Here is a 21,794-nt window from a genome sequence, read left to right as displayed (position 1 = left end):
ATAATGATCTGGAATTTGAAAATTCCGTCTGAAAGATAGTAGGTCATTTATTAAGACTGAGGGCCAAACCAGGCAAGTCACCACTCACAGAATAAGCAACTGCATTAATGGCTTCTTAAAGTAATTAGCAGTGCAGGGACCCTGATCTGGATCAAGAAACTAGTGTGGGACAGGGTAGGGAGACTTTAGCCCTTTGCCCCCACTTGTGATCTCAGTCTTGATCAGTCCCTGCCCTCCTCCACAACTGCTATTTTACTTTTTAAAAGCTGGAAATTCTGTCTTGCCTGGTTTGGCCCTGACTTCTATATAATTGGTTTGTAGCTAAAATTCTGGAAGTACCTTATGCACACTCTTATTTCAGATATGCAATTAGTTGTGTACATGTGATTTAATAGTTCAAAGTCACTGATCATTTCATTCCTTAACAGCTTTTTAAAATTTATATGTTTAAGTCAAAACCCCTATATGAAGCTCAGTTTTTGTGACTGTTTTAAAGCACAAGTAACTCCATTTTAAATACAAGGTCCCAGGTTCAATCTCTGGCATATGTACCTAAAATGCCTCATGCAGCAGCTCTAGGAAAGATATTGGAGAGCCACTGTTGTAAAGGGCTAGATGGACCAATAGTCTGAGTCAATAAAATGTGTAATGTTTGGGCTTAAACTGCTAGTTGTCACAGGTGATGGATCTGCTAAATAGATCTGCTAAGCAGTTAAAAACCAAGAAGAAAGGAGTGTAAATAAACAGATGGTTTTACCCTAGGGAGACAGACCCAAGGATGTGTGATGAGTAAGTTTTATTTCCAGTCAATTCTTAATGTTGCACTGGCTGTTTAAAAATACAGTAAAAGTGCTTATGAACTAAATCAAGTTTTTGTGTGTCTTGGGATTTTTCTTTTCTGAACCATCTGAAGTTAAACTGTCAAGACTGGATGACCAGGTAATCAATGTTCATGTTACTGGGGGGTGGCAGCAAGGGGGAACACTCACCAAGTGTTTTAGAAGGCTGTTGGTGTTGTGTCAAGACTCAACTAAAGTTCGGAGGGTTCATGACTTTAAAAAGGCCCCCTCCTTACTTCCCCATTCTCAATAACTTAAGCACTGGAGGTATCAGAATACACTGTCCATTCATATAACAACTAAACAAACTACAAAGCAGCAAATTTGTTGCAATGACAACTATATCAGATTGTCACAGTTGTGTGCATTCAAAGCCATCTTACATGATCCTAAGACAGCCACAGAACCTGCTCTGAATGGGTTCACACTGCTATCCCTTAAGAATCAGGTCCACAGCTTGGGAGCGCTTCTAGATCAGGTACCACTCCTGGATCTCCAAGAATTAACATTGGCTAGGAACACTTTATACCAGCTTTGGCTAGTATGCCAATTGCACCCTCCGTTTCCTAGACCAAAAAGATGTGTCACTAATGCTTTTAAAACATCCATATTAGAATACTGTGATTTGTTTATCTCTGAAGAGCATTTGGAAACCTAAATGATTCAAATGCATCTGGCAGAACTATAAACTGAAGTCTGTGGTATGGAGCACAGCATTCCACTATACTGCCTCGCCTTCACTTCACTGACCTTAAGGTACAATATTAAGGTACTTCCTTCTGTGGGTACTCCTCCCACAGAAACGCCTATTCATTTAGTTCAACATCATATCCTGTTATGTGTTCCCTTGTTATCCAAGGTGTGGTGAGTGGTTATATAAGCAAAAGTACTCCTCACTCAGGGAAATCCTTTCTAAAAAAGGGCCACTTGGTTTCTTAACTGCTTGGCTTTAGGGGACTACAGATATTTCAGAGAGTTTTTTTTAAAAATGATAAAGTATTGCCTTGCAGCCTTTCTCAACCTGTGGATCCCCAGATGTTGTTGAACTACAACTCCCATCACCCCTAGCTAGCAAGGCCAGAGCTCAGGGATGCTGGGAGTTGTAGTCCAACAACATCTGGGGACCCACAGGTTGAGAACTGCTGCGAGACTTGCTAGCTATTGATCCTGCTCCTTTAAATGTTTGTCTTATGTTTACTTTTTTATTCATTTTCTATCACTGTTAAGCCATCAGTGTATAGCAAGATGGGATAATATTTAAAATGTAAAATAACTCAAGATACTGCCCTCAAGACTGCTATGGCAGGAAAAGCCACCATCTGGTGAATGCATAGAACTGGGTGTTGGAGTAGAGTGTTCCTGGGAGAAACCAGCTTTTTTGGAGCAACACTACATTAATAAAAATATGGGAGATGTTTCAAAAGCATTGCAAATGACACACAGCAAAACACAACTTACCTGACCTACTTCCCTTGCAGGAGCTGTATTAGCATACAAAGCTATCAGTCTTGGATTCTGCACTTAAAATAACTAAGAAGTTGCTTTTGTAGTTATGAGGATCCCTTTTTATTTTGATTGAACTGGAGAACACTTTCAAAAATCTAATATGCACATCATATAAAAAACACACAACCACATTATATTCGATATTTTTTGCACATTGAAACTGGCAAGTAAAAAGAGCACCACTAGAGTAACCTAAAGAAATAATTCAATATTCATACATGGAACACTAGCTACATTTAAATTATAAGCGACTCTTAAGTTATTCGGCAGTTATGCCAAAATCACATATAGTCAAAACACACTGGGTTCAATGGCTGGTGGGATTGCCAAAGTCTTTTTTCCCAGATGCCTGCCCACTTTCTGTCCCCTTTTATTGATTTATTTTGATTTTGATGAGTACATAAAGCTGATTGCACACAAGTTAAATGTATGTAAGCTGCAAGTTACCTATAGTTTTTAAAGCAAACTGAAAGCTATTAAGTTTAGAATACAGTAGTACCTCGGGTTAAGTACTTAATTCGTTCCGGAGGTCTGTACTTAACCTGAAACTGTTCTTAACCTGAAGCACCACTTTAGCTAATGGGGCCTCCTGCCGCTGCGCCGCCGGAGCACGATTTCTGTTCTCATCCTGAAGCAAAGTTCTTAACCTGAAGCCTATTTCTGGGTTAGCAGAGTCTGTAACCTGAAGTGTATGTAACCCGAAGCGTATGTAACCCGAGGTACCACTGTAATATTGAACTGAACTTAAAAATTTATTACTCACATAGAAACCAATACCAGGTAGCACACAGGATTGAGGTGTAATTTATACATTAATCACAACAGAAGATTGTTTCAAAGCATTTTGCTGATCATTGTGAGTTTCAAAGAGATGCTGAACCCCTGAAAGACCTCAACTTAGATTGGTAGGGATCGCTAAAACTGCCTCCTTTCCACTTCTGCTGACTGATGCCTTCCATTAATTTCCACCAATGGACAGTCACCATTGGATGACACTGTTGACCTTTAAAGGGTAAGCTGTCTGAGCAGCAACAGGTTTGCCCTCAAGAACTGTAAATACTTTAGTCTTTGAACACGTCAGTGTCAGTTTTTATCAAGATTTACATCATTAGAGTAATTTGCACAAATGTGTAATATAGAATAGCAAGTTATTTTATGTATGGTGGCACATACAAAGGCATAATTGCCTTTCACAGAATCACATAACTGTTGAGCCAAAAGGAACCCTAAGGGTCAACTAGTCCAGCCCCCTGCAATGCAGGAATCTCAACTAAATCATACATGACAGATAGCCACCTAGAGAATCACAGATGGGGGGAGGGGGAAACCAAGTTCGTTCCAAAGTCAATATGCTCCTGTGAATGTCATTTACAGAAATGCTCTACACATTGCATATACTCATGTGTAAATAATCAGAAAGCAAGTTGGGTTTATAAATAATCAAATTAAGGTTTAAATAGTTCTGCTGACTTGCCAGGGAAAGATTCTTTGACACAAAAGAAACAGTCATGTCTTTCAAATACTAATTTTAAAGTCTTACCTACATACTTGCAATAGGGAGGTTTAATCGTCAAGCCTCAAAATTTTCTAATACAGTCATACCTCGGGTTGTAGTAGCTTCGGGAAGAACATTTTTGGGTTGCACTACGCAGCGACCCATAAGTAACGGCGCACGTTACTTCCGGGTTTCACCGCTCGCGCATGAGATCAAAATGAATCACGCACGGAAGCGGCGAATCACGACCCGTGCACGCACGGGTTGAGTTCACTTCAGGATGCAAACGGGGCTCCGGAATGGATCCCGTTCGCATCCAGAGGTACCACTGCAATGTATTTTTAAAATAAAGTGGATGAACATGCACTACATCCAGACTTTGGTTGTGAAGTTCATAAACACCTACCTACTTCAAAGCCACCAAAATGGCTTCAGGTCCAATTTGGGAAGCATGGTATCAGCATGTGAAACCTTAAAATACCCCTTTCCACATGCAACTACATGCATCCTTATGCATAGTAAGTGACCACCACACATGAAAACCTCCCCAGATTCCAACATGCTACAATCATGTGCAAATTGCATTTACCCTGGAAATACTAAGGTATCACTTGTTACTATAGAAAGCTCATTAAAGTGCAACACCCATAACCAGTATAAGAGAAATGAAGCTGGAGCTGCAGGATAAATCTGTTGTTAAAGATTCCACAATTCATAAACATTTAGAATATAAAATGCCCAGAAGTAATAAGAAATGCAGACTACTGGTTCTTATGGCTATAAAAATGCTAGGCTAGGTAATGCAACTTAGATTACAATTAATAAGTTATCTCTTGTTAACTGTGGGAAGCAAACTCCAATTCAATTTCTTTCTCCCACAGCTCTACTAAGAAAAAGGTAAAAGATGTATTTCAAAAGAAAAAATAAGCAAACCCTCTATGATGATTGGTATGTATCCTTCACAAAAGCAGTCAGCAAGGAAGTACAAAATGGTGACAAGCTATTAAGTAATGAAAATCAAATGCAGGTTGGCAAAAAAAACAGAAACCGGGTGGGTCTGCAATAAGTAGAGCAATTTATTTAACTGAGAGAGCTCTGTTTCAAAAGATTACACAAGAGGATTTCTACAGCTGGATGCATGCTGGCTGTCACTTATTGTATCTAATATAATAGGATGTTTTGTAAGGTATAAGATGAGAACTGCTAAAAAAAAACCCACTAGTAATAAAACCACAGTTACTAAGACGGCCAGGTATAAACTCAAGAATGTGCTAATCATGGAATGAGAGACAAGAGGCATTGTTTAGGAGAAAGCCACAGACATAACTCCACAAAGATAAGCAGGAAGAGACAGATTATGTTCTAAGATTATTTAAGGATCAGTTACCCCTTGCCACATTTTAGACTTCACCTAGTCTGATTATTAGAATATCAGTGCCTCATGCCTTCCCACATGCAAACTTGCATGTGGGAAAGCAATTCTAAAGTGGTGGGAGGGGAAGACAAAAAGCCTCTAGGACTACGTGATAACTATTTCTTAAGTGATTAAACTGAGGTAGAAATGCTGGGACCAATCACACTGAAAAATAGATAAATGGAGTATGAGGGACAAAGAAGCAATTAGTAACGAAACATGAGGTGGCAGACAAAAAGATAGGGAAGGAAGAAGGGATTAAGGAGGCAAAAAGAAGAGTAAGATAATTAGAAAAGAAATGGGAAGTACAGTAATACAAAACACATGGTGTATGCACAGAGATGCAGCAGGAGTTGCCAGGGGGTAGGGGTGAAGGTGCGACTTTCTTACAAGTAAAAACTAGAGCTCAATGGCAGAGCCTGTGCCTTTCCTGCAGTTGCACTCAGGTCCGTGGCACCTCCAGTTTTAAAAAGCATCAGCTGATGGGAAACACATTTCTCTGCCAGAGAGCCTGGAGAGATGTCGCCAGTCAGAGCTAACAATACATATGAAATAGTCGTAATATGGCATAAAGCAGCTTCCTATATTTCCTAGGACCTAGACAGAAAAAGCAGTCTTGTGACACTCTAGTGATGGTGGGGCACTACAGTTCCCACCATCCCAGACCATTGGCAAGGTTCACAACATCTAGAGGGCCAAACATGTGCCCTTACTCTACCTTACAAGCTAATAGAGTCGCCGTGGCATGATCTTCAGTCCAAAAAAATCCGCATATGAACCTGTTAGCCCTCAGGGCGTCGTAAGGCTCTTTAAACACACGGACACGCTTGCCGTGAACAGACTTTTAGGGAACTGCCCAAGTGGGATCTCCTCCTCACAAAAGCCAAGGCGGCGCCGGGGAGGGGGAAGAGTTTCACGCAGCCCCCCATCCACCCGGAGCGCGCTCTCAGCAAAGGCAGACAGCGTGGCAGACGGGAAAGCCCTCAGGGGCGGCTCCGAGGAGGAGGGAAAAGACCGCGGAGGGGGGTGGGGGAGAGAAAAGAAAGGGAAGAAAGGCATTTGAGCGAAACGGAAAGCAGGGACCGGGGCGGGGAAAGGGAAGAATACGAGACACCCCCCCCACCTCCGTGGGCTGAGGCGACCATCATGGCAAACTGCCCACCCGCCCGGAGTCCACCCCAAGCTAAAGGGGCTGCACCGTTTGACGCTCCTTTGCAGCGGCATTCCCGGATTTCCCTTTCGCGTTACGGTCACTGCACCACTGAATTTGGGCTCTGTCTCTGTGCGCGTATATGCGAGCCGCTCGCCCGTCCACTCACCCGTCTTTCCGCTTGGCCTTGTAGACGTGCCCGTAGGTGCCCCTGCCCACCTTGCAGCCCTCGTACTCGAAGAGGTCTTCCACGCGCTCGCGCTCCCCGGTCAGCTTCACCTTGAAGTCATAGTCCATCTTCATTCAGCACCCGCACCCGCCGCCGCCGCCTCCTCAGACGACACCCGGCCGTGAGGAGCCCCCGCCCGCCGCCGCCACAGGCACCAGGGAGGAGGAGGAGAGGGAGAGGGTGAGGGAGAAGGAGGAGGCCCCGCCGCCGCGACGCGGACCATCCAGGTGAAAGAGGCGAGGGAGGGGGAGGGCGGCTGCCGCGTGCGCGGGGACCAGGCGCGAGCCGGTGCCTTGTGTGGGGAGGCGGCGGTTGCTGCTGTGGCGGCCGCTTCCCTCAGCCGCCTGAAGAACCCAACAGGCGAGTCGCTCGCGCGCGCACCACACACACACACACTCAGAATAACACACAGCCGGTATCTCGCACCTCGGAATACGGCAGCCGCGCCTGACCACGCTGCTGCAAAACAAGAGCGTCGCAAAACCTACGCGCGCGCGCTCTCTCTCCCACCCTCCCCCAACGTTCTCCGCCCCTTTCCTTTGGTATCTCTCTCGGTACTAGAAAGCGCACCACGTGGAATCCAACCGGCTCTCAGGCCACGCCCCCTCTTCGCACGTCTCCTCACCTCAGTTCCCTTCCCCCGGCATGCACCGCGCCTCGGCAGCCACCAGCCGAAAGGCTTGGGCAGGTGTAGCAAATAGAGACCGAAGTGGGATGGCCCCATAAGACGGCCAGCGCGATAAATGGGCATGTCGGGAGTTGTAGTCAGAGGGTCCCCGGATGTGGGCTTGGCGCGTGATGGGAATTAGAATCTTCGGGTCGTGCTTGGAACCCGGGTTTTGACGGCGGAGGCTGCAGCGTTGCATGCTGGGGGTTGTAGTCAGGGGGGGTCACCGGATGTGGGCTTGGCGCGTGATAGGAATTTAAGTCCTCGGGGTTCGCGATTGATGCGCCATCTCCAAGGAAACGCGTTTTCGGAAGGAAGGAAGGAAGGAAAGGTTGGAGTTGGCTTTGGACGGGCGGCAAAAAGGAGATGCCTTGAAAGAGAACTACTAAATGCAGCACATATGAGACTACACCAGCAGGTGCAGCAACATTTTCCAAGGTTGACCTGACAGCCTTTATTTCATAGCGTTATTATGTCACGGGGTTGCTTCGTGTTGTTGAAATGCATATTGTTTTTAAACCGGAAGACGTAATGTGTGGAGTGGGGGAAGGCAGCAAAGCCCTGACCCTCCCAGGGCTGCTCTGGGGCGGCGCAGAGCCGGTTGTGGCGAACCCGTGACCCAACTCTCTTCATCCCTGAGGCTGATGGGAGTTGGGTCCCCCGTAGCTGGAAGGCCCACCTTCTCTGCCTCCGTCAACGCCAAAGGTGGGCCTTCGCCAAAGGTGGGACTCCTAGCTCCACCCAGAGACAGTTTTAGGCCACTGCCGACCTACTTTGCATGAGAAAGCAAGCGTTATAGCAAGACTGCATGAATGCAGTCTTCCCCTAAAAGTGGGGTGGAAAGTGAGAACTTTTGCATGATAATCTATGCTGCTCCACTGAGCTTCAGACCTGCTTCTCAGTCTGCAGCTGAATGTAGCTAAGTAGCAGGCCTTGAACCTTGTAGTGAACCCACCCATCAAAATGCCACTTCTGCCATGCAGAACAGTTCACACCATAAAATGAATTTACTATACACAATAATTCAATATAGATCTTTTCATAATTGATTCTTGCATTTAGAAAAGTGTTACAGGGCTTTTCAGTAAGCATATCATTTCAACAGCCTACAATTGAGTCATTGTCCTTTATTATTTTAGTAGATTGAAACAGTGCTCAGATTAAATTTGAATCAATTTAACATATCACTGCAGCAAATTCACCATTATTTGAAATCTGCTGCCCTCTTTAGCCTATTTATATGAATTTTCCAAGCAAAGGGTGGTTTTGTGAAGTGGAGAGGGATAGCAACCAGTTTTATTTTTCTGCAGACTAAGTTTCTAGTAATTAATCCAATGTGAACCTGAGAGAATAAAATAACTGTATGCCCAAAATGGTTTCAACTATGCATTCTCTTCTAATGCCCTAATACTGTTTCACATGATCTATTACTGTATGAGTTTGGGGGAGAGGGAATTGTTTTGATTGTTTTGAAAAGAAGGTACAGTAATGGCTTTGTGAAAGCTGGTTGCAGAGCAAATTGAGTTTGATGAAAGAATAGTTATAGATTGTGAAGTGGAGGGGACAGTTGCTTAGACTAAAGCAGCATAATTGATTATATTCGAGAATATATGATTTTGGAATTAAAATCTTGATGCCCAAGTAAGATATTTTTTGTTTTGTGGAAACAAACTGAGAGGCAGGAGACTATGCATAATTCTATAAAATGACTATTACTGGAATTCACTGTCCAAGACCAGGAAGATGTGAACCAGGAAGAGTCTCACAATCAATATCTTTGCATGTTTATTGAAAAGTTAGTCCCACTGAGTTCAATGGGTCCTATACATTACATAGGTCTGCATAGTGTTGCTGTTCAGAGGTTGACATCAGTTGGAAGAAAGTGAGAATTAGGAGCCTAAATCCACGGGGCATCATCCAACTAACTCATTCAATCAACACAAGCATTTCTGTTTGTGCAGCAGAACTCTCTCCCCCCCCCCCATCACATGCCTAGCACCATTCCCAAATTTGCTCCAGAGGGTTATGGAAACCCCCACAACATATTTGTGGGGCACATAGGGAGAAGAGGAAAAGTTCTGTTGCACAAGCAAATTTTCTTGCACTGATGAAACAAGTTAGTTGAATACCACCCACAGTTATTGACATCAGATTGAAGGACAGGTGAATAATGTGTTTCAGTGAATTTCTATGTTCATCCACTATAAAGAGTGAATTTCCCTCCACTGTCCCCATAGTCTCCCATAGAACACCTATATATGTGCACATATGAATTCCTATTGTCTAGCAGGCAGCTTTCTAATTCTATACTGTTCATAGACAGATTGCTGGGGTAAATAGGTTACTATGGCTTTCATTTTGTATCTGTCATCAGGAATGATGAAAAATTATCAGTGTGCACATGTGACTGATTGTATGTGAGCTGGAAGGCATAATGCACACACACACACAAATCCCGCAGATGCATTTTGTGGTAGCAAAGTGTGTGAATCCTTTACATCAGTTTTGCTGCAAATTCTCTTTAACTTTGGTTATATATAAGCCCACTGTATAATGGGTGCAGTGAGGCAGGCCAACTCATTTCGGAGTTCCATTAAAAGGCAGAAAACCATCAAATATTTATCAGCACATCTCATCTTTTTCATCTCAAAAGTTTCCAGGCCTACCTATTAGGGATGGTAGCCAATGCATATTTTTTTCCTAAGGAGCTTGTCTTGGGAGTGTAGAAAGATGCTTTATACTCAGTCAGACCCACTGGCCAATCTAGTTCAGTACTGTGTATTCTGACTGGCAGCTTTCTATGTGTAGATCCAATGCTGTCTTCTGTATTTCCCGAGAGAGAGAGAAAGGCAACAGCTCCTCTCTGGAGCTGGCGCAACGTGCATATAACCACTCCAGTCACACCTGCAGCCACTCCTGTGGATTACTCTGTGCTGAGAAACCTGGCGCCTTTCAGATGCGTTTGGACTAAATCCCGCAGTATCCCTGACTGGCTGGGGATGTTGGGCGTTGGAAGTCCAGCAACATCTGGAGGGCAACACACTGACTACCTCTGCTTTACACTCGACGCTCTCTATTTGGGTAAAGCGCTGGATACGACGTGCCCAGTAGCAGCCTATGCTTCAGTTGCCCTTGCTGCTGCGCCCCGCCCAGAGAGAGGGCTCAGCAGCTCGTTGGCCCCAGAGTCCCCCATGGTCGGTCCCAACACGCCCTCCTGTGTCGCTCGGGCCCCCAGAACTTGCTCACCCGACCCGCTTTCCCCTTTGGTCGCTCTTCCTGACATGCTCGGACGGCACTGCCGGCCACGCAGCTTCCCTGCGCCCCGTTTCCTACGGGATGCGCTCTCGCGCTGCATGGAATGGGCGAGGGAGGGGCGTGATCCCGCGCCTGCGCGTTTCTTGGCGGAACTGAGAGCCGAGGCACCAGCAGCCGGCGGCCCGCTGTTGCCGGTGCACCTCGGTGCCTTGCAGTTGGCCGGGTTGTCGGTTTGTTGCTGGTAGCCGCTGCCGAGGAAAGGCGGGGCGGGCGGGGGCGCGTTTTTATTACGGGAAGCAGTCTGTCGGAGGATACTTTCCTCATAGCTGCCGGGGGCGAGGAGGGGTTTGTGTGGGCGCCGCTGCCTAGGCTTACCCTGGTCTCCCAGCAACCGGCCGTTATATCCTAGCCCGGGCTCTGGCCTAACGGGCTCCGGTGGTTGCTGCTCGGGAACCGGAGCGGACCCCGGAGCGTCTTTCCAGCAGGTGGCTGGCTGGGAGTCGCCCCCCCCCCCCGCCCAGGGTTCTTAAATGTGGCCGGGGCGGAGGGAGGAGCTCAGCGCCTCCGGCCAAAGCTCCAGGGAAGCTTGGCAAAGACGTGTGGGGGAGGGGGAGGAGCTGGCTTTAATTCAAAAGCTTTGTGGCACCTTAGCAGCTCAAATTTATGCTGCCGTAAATGTCTGAAAGGTGCCCCGAGATCCACCATGCCGGGGTGGGAGCGTGTTTTGTGCAATAGACTAAATGCCATTACCCTGTCGAGTTTGGCTTGCCATGGTGGGTTGAAGGACGGTGGTTACATACAGACCAGCATTGCTGGGCATAACCCATACAGGATATTATGCAGGAAAGGGGTAGCAAAGTTGGAGTAGATGAGGAATTGTTTAAAAAGGATATCCATGTGCATGGATATAGGTGTTTGAAAGGTCCTTTAAAAGCTGTGCTGTACTTTACGGATGACAAACCTCCAGCTTATTCTCCCCCCCCCCCCCCAATGATGGGTTCCTTGCCTTTAACTATTGCGAGACTTGCAGAAATTTAAGAGTTACAAATGCTTTCATTGCACTTTCTTGCTGGACAATGTTCCATTGATGAATGTTTCTCTGTCCAGTTAAAGTCAGTGGACTTCAGAGACAGTAGACCTATAGACACTATGAGAGGGAAGCAGCTGTGAAGGGGTTGGAAAGTTGATGGGTTATTTATTAAAATCTGAGCCAATGATTTTTGCTTGTTACTGTAGATTGTTCTACACATTTCTTTTACCTTCTCATACAGGATTTGCATAACATTCACCCTGCCTGTTCAAAGAGCACTGGAAAAAAATGAAGACTGGAATTATCTGATAAGATTCTCAACATCACACCTTGCTAGAGATCTGTATCACTTCCACCGCCTAGCAAGGTTGAGGGAAAAGGAAATATTTAACGTGAGAACTTTGCTTTCACTCTTACTGTTGATTCTTCATTCAAATCCCTAGTACTTTTTTTTTTTTTTTTGCTGTTAGATGCCTGAGTGTTAACCATCATAAGTAAGTAAAAGGTAAGCTGCCTTAATGCTGAGGCAGATCATTGGCCCATCAACTTCAGTGTTGTCTACACTGACTGATCGCAGGTCTCCAGGATTTCAGACGGGTCACTTCCAATCCTACCTAGGAGATGCTGCAGATTGAATCTGGGACCTTCTGCATTCAAAACATATGCTCTGTGATAAAGAACATTGCTTTGATCCTATCATTGTAATCAGCTCTACTCCTAACACGCTAATGAACTGCTGTCTCTGGGCAGTTATTTAGGTAGTCGAGAGTAAGTGATGACCACTTCTTAGTATAGGATTTTCACAGTTCTTAAGAGTACGTATGTGTTTATGTATGACACCAATCTGCATGAAAGGGCACTTGGAAGAGGTCAGTCAGTCACTGGAGAACCGTATGTTGGCTGGCCTCCATTTGAAGCATGCTTAAATTTACTCTATTGCATGTTATATTTAGCGACAGAGACCCAGATGAACTTAATGCTCTTTCCTGCCATTTCCTGCATAATTTGTACCATAAATACTTGTTACATAGAGGCTGTAACCTCTTAGATACTTGAAGTAGGAACCTGACAAGATAAATGCATTGGAGTAAGAGTTAAACCCAAACTTACAAGCTGATCCTATGCTTTTCTACTTGGAAGTAAGTTACATTGTGTTCAGTAGAACTGACTCCACACTTAATGTGCATTGAATTGCAACCTCAGCCATCCTAGCAGCCAGGAATTGACTACAGTAAATGATGGTATATGATATTGAGTACACATATAAGAGCTGAATCAAACACACCAACAATTTTGGAACACACAGCCCAGATAACTTTATATTTCTTTCCATTTTACAACAGTCTGGTGTTCCCAGAATGGACTGCTCTAGTTCTTACTCAGGGGAAGATGGTGGGCAGACCACATCTCAAAGCCACAGTGGTGAAGATGAGCGACAGTGGCAACAGGAACGCCTTAATAGAGAGGAAGCCTATTACCAATTTATTAATGAGCTCAGTGATGAAGACTACAGGTTAATGAGAGATCACAACCTTCTGGGGACTCCAGGTGAGACTTGACTTCTGGTACTTAAAATCTAATAGAATTCTTACATTTAATACAGCTTTACCGTTAACATAATAATAATAATAATAATAATAATAATAATAATAATTTATTATTTATACCCCGCCCATCTGGCTGGGCCTCCCCAGCCACTCTGGGCGGCTTCCATAGAAACCAAAAATACAGTAAAATATCACACGTTAAAAACTTCCCTGAACAGGGCTGCCTTAAGATGTCTTCTGAATGTCAGGTAGTAGTTTATCGCTTTGACATCTGCTGGAAGGGCGTTCCACAGGGCGGGCGCCACTACCGAGAAGGCCCTCTGCCTGGTTCCCTGTAGCTTAACATAATACAAATTGAATACAGCTTTTTTAATCCACCATTTTGAAACACTATAATAAACTTGGTATGAAGCAATGGGTAGATAAACATAATTATGGGTAGAATTTGTTCCTCGTGTGCTTTGGAAACATAGAAATTCTTTTTTAAAATGTGCATTGCAAGTTAGGTCCTTGTTCTTTCGTCTTTTAGCTCACAATGAAGTCTAGGTTCATGCAAAACAGAGGAAACACAAAATATTAGATTTCAGTTTCTTAAACTTGATTCTAGAATCATTACATTTTGGTCAGTGCTAGGCACAGCAATCCAAACCCCTGATCTGCACTGTTAAATGGGTTTAGAGGAAGAGGTGTCCCACTACTGGGCTTTATTGGTGCATGGGGTCACCACTGCAGCCATACCCCCCAGCCCAATTGCTGAAAGTGTGGTGGAGTGCATACTGCTGCCTGTGAAAACCATTGTAAAGGCCCATTACATTAGATACATTATAGTGGCAGAGAAGGGCCAGCAATGGATCTGCTGAATCCAAAGCCAGGCCACTTCCTAAAGAAGGGCCTAATCAGGGTCTCTTTACTGTGCCAGCCTGAAACTATAGCAGCAAAAATGTTTAGAAAACCACCACTGCCACCTTCTGCTCTGGCCAGCACAAGTGTCAGGGCTTTGGATGTTACTCCCAGCCAGTGTTTTGGATTGCTGTATCAAAACTGCATTGTCAAAATGCAGAACCTTGTGTCTAGTGCATGCTTATAATTCTGCTTCTGTAGTCTGGTCATGCCAGGTTAACTCCTATGTTGCTTTTATTAGTTAAAAATAGGAATAGCTGCTCTGTTTGCTTCTATGTCTTCAACCAGTATCTGAACCAATAAATAAACTGGTCATATTGCTATCTGTTTCAGGAGAAATAACAGCAAATGAGCTGCAGCAACGTTTGCTAGGTGCAAAGGAGCATTTGGCATCACATTCTGACAGAGAAAATAGAGACTGGGAAGGAGGTACTGTCGGAGGTAAGCTTTCATTTTAATATAGTAATCTCTTGATTAACTTCTGGCAGGTGCAGGCTCTTTAGATACCTTAGCAAAATTAGTATTTGTTAAAATCAGCAGCCAGCAAACCCTATTGCAATGACCTTGTCCAAGGAAAGGAAGGTAAACAGCTGGAGAAAGGGTAGTAGTGCAGAGCTGCTGCATGGGAGTTAAGGAAAACTAGAGCAGGATTTCTAGGCAAGAGAGTCTATGCTCTGTGGCTGCATATAGTGCACTTGACAGAGAGGTGAGGGCAGTGTTTAATATAAGGACAAGGAAAGAGACCTGCAGGAAATCAGACTTATGGCGAGTAAAGATATCTCTGCTTTTTGTATCAAGATGTTGTTTAATCCTGTGAAAGGAGGAAACTCCACTTGATTGCTGAGAAGTGAAAGGCACAAAGGCGCTATGCTTCTGCTGAGTAGCGCAAATATTTTTGGCTACTTATTCAAGATGCAATCTGTGGCCTTTTGCTGTCATTATATGAAAACACTTTCTACCTGCAGTATTAGATAAAACTAGAATGCGCAGATTTAGTATACCTTGTTTTAGGCACAACCAGCTTCAGCCTTTACACCCAACTTGGTTGCACAATAATTCTGATAATAAGACCAAAATTGGTTGTTCTTAAGAGTGCCCCTGAAGAAGAATTCAAATTGAAACAGGCTGGACTCACAACATTCTTCTTTGCACCTGAAAACCTTTCCTGTATTTGGTGCTTTCTCACCTTGCTTTCTTATTTTTGGCTGTTCTGGTAGGCAGGAAAGAGCACTCTGGACCCTAGCAATGAGGAGGACAGAGATAGATGGGTGAGGAGAGAATAGAGAAGCAATTTCCTTTCTTCCACTGCTGTGGGCTACTAACTCCAGATACTACTCTCCTCTCCTATGACCTTCCACACAGTTTTCCTATCAATTTTAATGGCTTTCCCACTTGTAACTTGTACATTTATTTGTACCAGATACCATCAGGACAACTTGGACTTCCCTATTTTTGTCAAGGCATGTCTTGCTCTTCCAAAGCTTTTCATTTTTGCTTCCAAGACTGAGACCCAGTTGCACATGTGATTCCCACCCCCCTCAATTTCACCTAGGTTTTGAACCTAGAAACTAGTAGGTGAAATCCCACTAACATAAAACTTTAAAAGAGTTCTGCTTATTTGGAATTTCTAAAAGTGCTCATTCGCACGTTACTGAGATCACGTGTCCAAACAGTACACAATATGACTGAAATGTGCACAGTTGTGTATACAGGTGCCCGCACACACAAACAGCTAGGTATAAATTACATGGCTTGTTTGCTGGGTCTAAATTGTAGCATCAAAGCTATGAAAGATAATTATGTATGTCTCAAATTTCTAAGCTAGCGGAAGCAGAAAATGAAGTATAATTGAGTGGGGACTATAGATTCGGGATGGGAGACAGTTGGGTTTTTTTTACATGAAGGGTAGATATAGAGGTTGTACACAGCTCTTAGATACACGAGAAGTTGTGGGGAGACTAGTGCATCAGATTAGGCTTTTGATTGACATCTTTAAGAAGCAAAGAATATAACTCTTCAAATATAGTTGATCTCTGTACTGGGTGGTTGGCTTTTAGATTTCATAGCATTTGTAAGGGAAGCAGAATGAGAGCTCTGCATGTGATAGATGATCATGTGACTGACTGTTCAGGCTAGCATGTATTCCAGGTTCACGTGACAATTGCAGTTAGCTGCTTTGTCTAAGTGAAGCGAGTCATGAAAAATGTCTTCTTTCTTTTTTTAAAAAAACTACTTACAGATGCAGAAACTGTTGGGGGAAATTCAACAAACAGCTCGCTGCTAGAGTGGCTGAGCACATTCCACCGTACAGGAAATTCCAGCCATAGTGGACAGAGTGGGAACCAGACTTGGAGGGCTGTAAGCCGAGCAAACCCGAGTAGCGGGGAATTTCGGTTTAGTCTTGAAATAAATATAAATCACGAACATAACAGTGTTGACGCTCCTGGGGAAGAATTGAACGGCTACCTTCTTGGTGATCCCAATGGGAGGCAGGTAGAGAACAGGTCTCTGATAGAAGAGAGTCCCATAGCCAGCCGAACAAGGAGCAGGACATTGAGAGAGACTGTTGGTCGTGCAGTTGCCTCATCAAGGGCTGGCAATGTTAGTGGCTCAGTGACACAAAATGCTGAAGTAGCAACTCAGTTATTCCCTGGCAGACTCAGAAACAGAAGCTCAGCAGGCCTTGCGGCACACAACAATGTCTTAGATGACAATGAACACAACATTATTAGGCAAAGGAGAATTCACAGAGTCTCGTCGGTGACTGTTCACAGAAGGAGAGCTAGAACTCGGAGGAATGCAAGGCAAAGGCCAGAAGTTTTAAGACTAAGATCAACGTTCAGTAGTCAGTTTCAGTCGCATTTGGAAAGAAGGCAACGTCTGAATGCACAGCAAATCCATAGAAGGTCTGGCCAGGCACAAACAGCCCAGCCGCCTCCTGAGCAAGGTGAGGACCAAGTGCCAACACTGGGCATAACATTGGAAGAGGAGGAATCTACCAGACCCACAACTGCACCTAGAAGACATCCTATTATTACATTAGACCTTCAGGTGAGAAGAATTCGTACTGGAGAAAATAGAGATCAAGACAGCATTGCTACTAGAACTCGTTCGAGAGCAGGCACGGCAGACAACGCAGTCAGTTTCGAAAGCGATAGGGAGGGTTTCCGTCAGACCGTTTCACGATCTGAACATGCGGGCATACGGACGTATGTTAGCACCATACGGATACCCCTGCGTAGGATATCTGAAATTGGGCTCGGGGAATCTTCATCGGCGGCTCTTAGATCAATTCTACGGCAAATTATGACTGGATTTGGAGAGCTAAGCTCCTTAATGGGCACCGAGTCAGATTCTGAAGCTCAGAGGAGTGGTCAGCACTCGGCAGACACGCAGTCAGAACTGTTTAACGTGCACACTCTAAGCAGCATTGGTGAGTTCAGTGAAGCTTCTCTTCGAAGCAGGCCTGCTGAACAAGGCAGCAGAGAATGGCATGGAGAAACCAATGCGACCCAACACTACAATCAAAGTAATGAAGCTCAAGGTAACAGACAGTTTCAAGATGCAAACAGTTTTGTTGAAAGTGGAACGCTTCCCATCCTTCGTCTTGTACCTTACCTTTTATTAGATGAAAGTACTAGTGACCATTTGAGGGGGTTAACCAAAGAACAAATTGACAATCTTTCTACTCGCAATTATGGGCATCCCGGTGCAGAAGAGGGTGAAATAAGCAAGACCTGTAGTGTTTGCATTAATGAATATGTTTCAGGAAACAAGCTAAGGCAGTTGCCATGTATGCATGAGTTCCATTTTCACTGTATTGATCGCTGGCTTTCTGAGAATTCCACTTGCCCAATTTGTCGACAACCTGTAGTAGCTTAACATTACAGGCAGTGGGTAGTTCCTCAAATTTTTGAATCTGTGTACTCCATTGGGAGCCTGGTGGTATTTTACTAACTTTGAATATGAGGAGTGAGTGTGTAAAACAAGTTTGAAATTGGAAGTGACCTCGCTACATGTGGCAGTGAACTTCTCTTCTTAAAAGGCAAGTGTAAGGGTGAAGATCAATCGAATAGGCCTCAATTATATTTTTCTAAAATATTCCCTTATATAAAGCACTTCTGTAATATAGAAACGTAATTGTTTGTGTTAACAGTATGATCTTTATTGAGATTTCAGTTTTTGTGAAGTTGTTGAAATAATCTTTTGTTAACCATTTGCTCTATGAGCGATCCTTTTTTATGTTGCAAAAGTAACTGGAAACCTGGGCATCTGGCAGGAGGTACTTTAAATAGAGTAAGTGTTTTGATTTAAATATGCAGTGGATATTTTTATAGAATACCCTGCCCATTTGGTTTTATTAATTTTATAGACAGTTTTTGCATGTTTTATACATGGCTTACTGTTGCCCATTAACCTTTACAGTGGATGTGGTTCTTGGGGTCGACTGACATTTGCTTCAAAGGACTGACTTATACAGAATGTTTGTTTAGCCATGAGATTACATTAGAGAACTATTAATTTATGTTCGCCAGTTCTACGTTGACCTCAGAACATTGCTTAACGAATACAGAAACCGTACGTTTAGGTTGCTCAACAGACATGTAAGCACATTCCAATTAGTTTTTTTCGAAAACTTTTTTTTTAATTTGATGGTGGAAGAGTGCCATGGATAAGTAACTTGCAAGCAGCAAGCACGATTTATGTTTCGTTTTTGTACATTTTATCATTTTGTTGTAAGACAGTCTCTTCTGCACATGTAATGGAACATGTAATTTTGGACCGTGGAGAGTTTTCTGAGAATCAGATGCCATCACTTGTTAAGGGAAAGATGTATGCTTACTACAAAAATGCAAAGGAAACTGTATACTTGGACCTTAAAGCTTATACCAATACCTGACAAAATAATAAAAGTGCAAGAACAAAACAGATGTGTGACTCATTTGCGTATCTCTTAAAAGCTGAGTGAGAAGGAAAATGGCCTCTTTAAAAAATGGAGTCTGCAATGCCTCTTTCTTTTAGCTGTAACCCTCAAACCATTCCAATTCATTGGACCTAGGTTGTAGCAGGCAGTATAAGGAACAGTGCTTCCATTTCTTAAATATTTACATGAATTCTTAGTAACACGTGCAAATATGCACACTTGTAGAGAAGACATGGTTTTATCCAGCTAAATAACAGTGTGCTTGCAGAAGTCATTCAGCACACAACAGAACTTCTTCCTCCCTCATTGCAAAGCTGTAAGACACATCCCATGATGTTGGATAGGTCTCTTGGATCTTGTAAAGAAGTCTTTCAGAGGAGTGGGGGAAGAAATAGGAGTTGCATCAACTTGTGCAGTGTTCCCTAAAGCATTGCACTCATGGAACAACTTGAACTTACCCTCCTCCTCTTTTCTGGTGCAAGTAAGACAGCTAAGAGGTGACATGATGGAAGTGTATAAAATGATGCATGGCTCAGAGAAAGTGCACAAGGGGGGAAATTATCTCTGCATAACACTAGAACTGACTGACATCCAATGAAGCTGAAGATTCAGGAGAGAAAAGAAAGTACGTCTTTACAGAGACCGTAGTTAAACTGGGGAATTCTCTCTTAAGAGGCAGTGGTGGCCAGCAACTTGGAGAATAGACAAATCCATAGAGTAAAAGGCTGTCAACAGCTACTAACCCTAATGAATATGTTCTACCACCACAGTCAAGAGGTGATATGCTTCTATATACCAGTTGCTGGAAACCACAGGGGAGAGTGCTGCTGTGCTTGTGGGTTTCCCATGAACACACTGTGTGAACAGGATGCCATATGGGCCATTGGCCTGATCCAGCAGGACTATTCTTCTGTTATTTATGACTCTGGGATCTATGTCCTTATTTATGAAGATCTGTGTACTGTTAGGTCTGCTGCATCATGAACACAAAGACACTTTCATTAGAAAGTCCCTCCTTGCAACTATTTTTGACTCTAATCCATCTCTGAGCTAGATTACTGATAGCTCATCTCTTTGACCTTTACTCTGGATGCTCAGGAAGTGATTCTGCCCCATTGATTGTATGTCAAGAGTCTTGTTATCCTTACATGCCTCCAACATGGAGTGGGTGGGAGATGGTATTTTTAAATGACCCTAAAATTTCAAATGGTCATGGTGCAACTTTGGGCAAATTTAAGACTATCAATGCTGTTCTAATCCACAACTGGATTTGAGCCAATATAGGTTATGGTCCTAAGCATGGGTCTTTGAAAATTGAATTGCAGTGGAGTACCATTTAATTAAGAGCCACTTTCTTTCAAATAAATACATGTAGAATCACCATCCTAAACACATGTACCAACATACTTCAAAAGAAGAAGAGGAGGAGGAGTTTGGACTTGATACCCCACCTTTCACTCCCCTTCAGGAGTCTCAAAGCGGCTAACAATCTCCTTTCCCTTCCTCCCCCACAACAAACACTCTGTGAGGTGAGTGAGGCTGAGAGACTTCAGAGAAGTGTGACTAGCCCAAGGTCACCCAGCAGCTGCATGTGGAGGAGTGGGGAAGCGAAAGCAGTTCACCAGATTACGAGTCCACTGCTCTTAACCACTACAGCACACTGGATCCCGTGCATCAGAAGTGGCATCATTCTCATATTGGAGAGACATTACGATGGGTGCCTGTGGATTGAAATGCCTTGCTTTGTTTGCTTATTCAGGGAGTATGCCCTAGGAATGGGTTGTTATTCGCCTTAAATTTAAACCGTTTGGGTTTTATGAATTTTGCATTGGGTGAACTGCAGTTATATAACCCACTCTATTTGGGTGTAAACAAGATATGTAGGACCACTTCTTGCCATGCATAATTTTGCAAACTTATTTTTTTATTAATATTAACATTTGTATACCACTTGATTGTAGAGAACCTCAAAGCAGTTTACAATAAAGATAAAACCATAAAATTATCATTTAAAAATTACAAACTTAATTTAAAACACAGAAATTTAAAACCACAATAGAATAAACTAAAGGAAATTAAAATTCATACTAACATGCTAAACATCTGGCTAGGCTTGTCTGAGTAAGAAAGTCTTAACAGGAGCTGAAAAGAATACAGTGAAGGTGTCCGCCTGATATCAATAGGCAGGGAATGCCAAAGTGCCACTGCCCTAAATGATAAAGTTCTTACAGATGTGGTATGGGCATTATGTGGCACCTGTGAAAGTGCCAATAAACTTTGATCATGTCACCCCTCACTAACCTTTTGTCTAAAATACAAAGTCCTGAATGCTGCAACCTTTCTTCACAGCGAAGTTGAGCTATATGATTGATTATTTTCGTTGCCCTTTTATGAGCCATACATGCCTGTCATGCTTGAAAGTCACAGAATGTTGACTAACTATTGAGGGCAGTGGAAAACTAGGAGTGAAGTAGAATGGAGTGGCAGCTTTCTAAACCGTAGCATTTTGCAGCAGGGTGCGGTTGTCATGCCTAAATCAGAGAGATAAGCCTGTTGTGCAATGCTGTTCCATGTTGCATTCAAAAATGTTGGCATTAAGCATAGAAGCACTGCTGTGGAATATGCTGCTTGAATCATTACAAGGGTGGAGGAAATGTGAATAAACCTAGATGATAATCCAAGTGCTGATCAAGAAATAATTCACATCTGATTGCTTTGAACACTGCAGAGCTAGCCATGGTGCTGAAATGCCTGTTTTCTTTGCTCCCTCGAACTGAGTATAAGCTGAAGCAGTCCAACAAACCCATTTGATAACTCACAAAGACAATTACAAGGTCA

The 21,794-nt window shown here is 43.6% G+C and overlaps 2 protein-coding genes across 7 annotated transcripts in view; one reads left to right on the top strand and one right to left on the bottom strand.

Annotated features, from left to right (window-relative positions):
- The window catches only part of CDK8 (cyclin dependent kinase 8), a 40,331-nt gene extending 32,967 nt beyond the window's left edge, over nt 1–7,364 (bottom strand). For 2 of the 3 annotated variants that reach the window (XM_028726371.2, XM_028726372.2), the window contains exon 1: nt 6,574–7,053. In XM_028726371.2, coding sequence (XP_028582204.1) covers nt 6,574–6,707 — 134 coding nt within the window. In that variant the 5' untranslated portion in view covers nt 6,708–7,053. Of the gene's footprint in view, nt 1–6,573; nt 7,054–7,258 lie in introns of those variants that run through there. The other variant, XM_077927101.1, reaches the window with a different exon arrangement.
- Nucleotides 7,365–7,430: 66 nt separating this feature from the next.
- RNF6 (ring finger protein 6) lies at nt 7,431–18,963 on the top strand. Of its 4 annotated transcripts, none has more exons than XM_028726367.2 (5): nt 7,431–7,738; nt 11,827–11,977; nt 12,929–13,133; nt 14,366–14,473; nt 16,272–18,963. In XM_028726367.2, the coding sequence occupies exons 1-5, from the start codon at nt 7,581–7,583 to the stop codon at nt 17,912–17,914; spliced, it is 2,265 nt and encodes a 754-aa protein (XP_028582200.2). In that variant the 5' UTR covers nt 7,431–7,580; the 3' UTR covers nt 17,915–18,963. The 4 variants fall into 4 exon arrangements, with proteins under 4 accessions (XP_028582200.2, XP_028582202.1, XP_028582199.2 ...); XM_028726369.2 differs by having other exon boundaries at nt 7,583–7,718; XM_028726366.2 differs by lacking the exon at nt 7,431–7,738 and adding an exon at nt 10,632–10,796.
- The last annotated feature ends 2,831 nt before the right edge of the window (nt 18,964–21,794 follow it).

This window comes from Podarcis muralis, chromosome 4 (assembly GCF_964188315.1).
Source record: "Podarcis muralis chromosome 4, rPodMur119.hap1.1, whole genome shotgun sequence".
Taxonomy (NCBI): Eukaryota; Metazoa; Chordata; class Lepidosauria; order Squamata; family Lacertidae; genus Podarcis; species Podarcis muralis.
The sequence above is the reverse complement of the archived record's forward strand: the minus strand, read 5'-3'. Positions and strand labels throughout refer to the sequence as shown.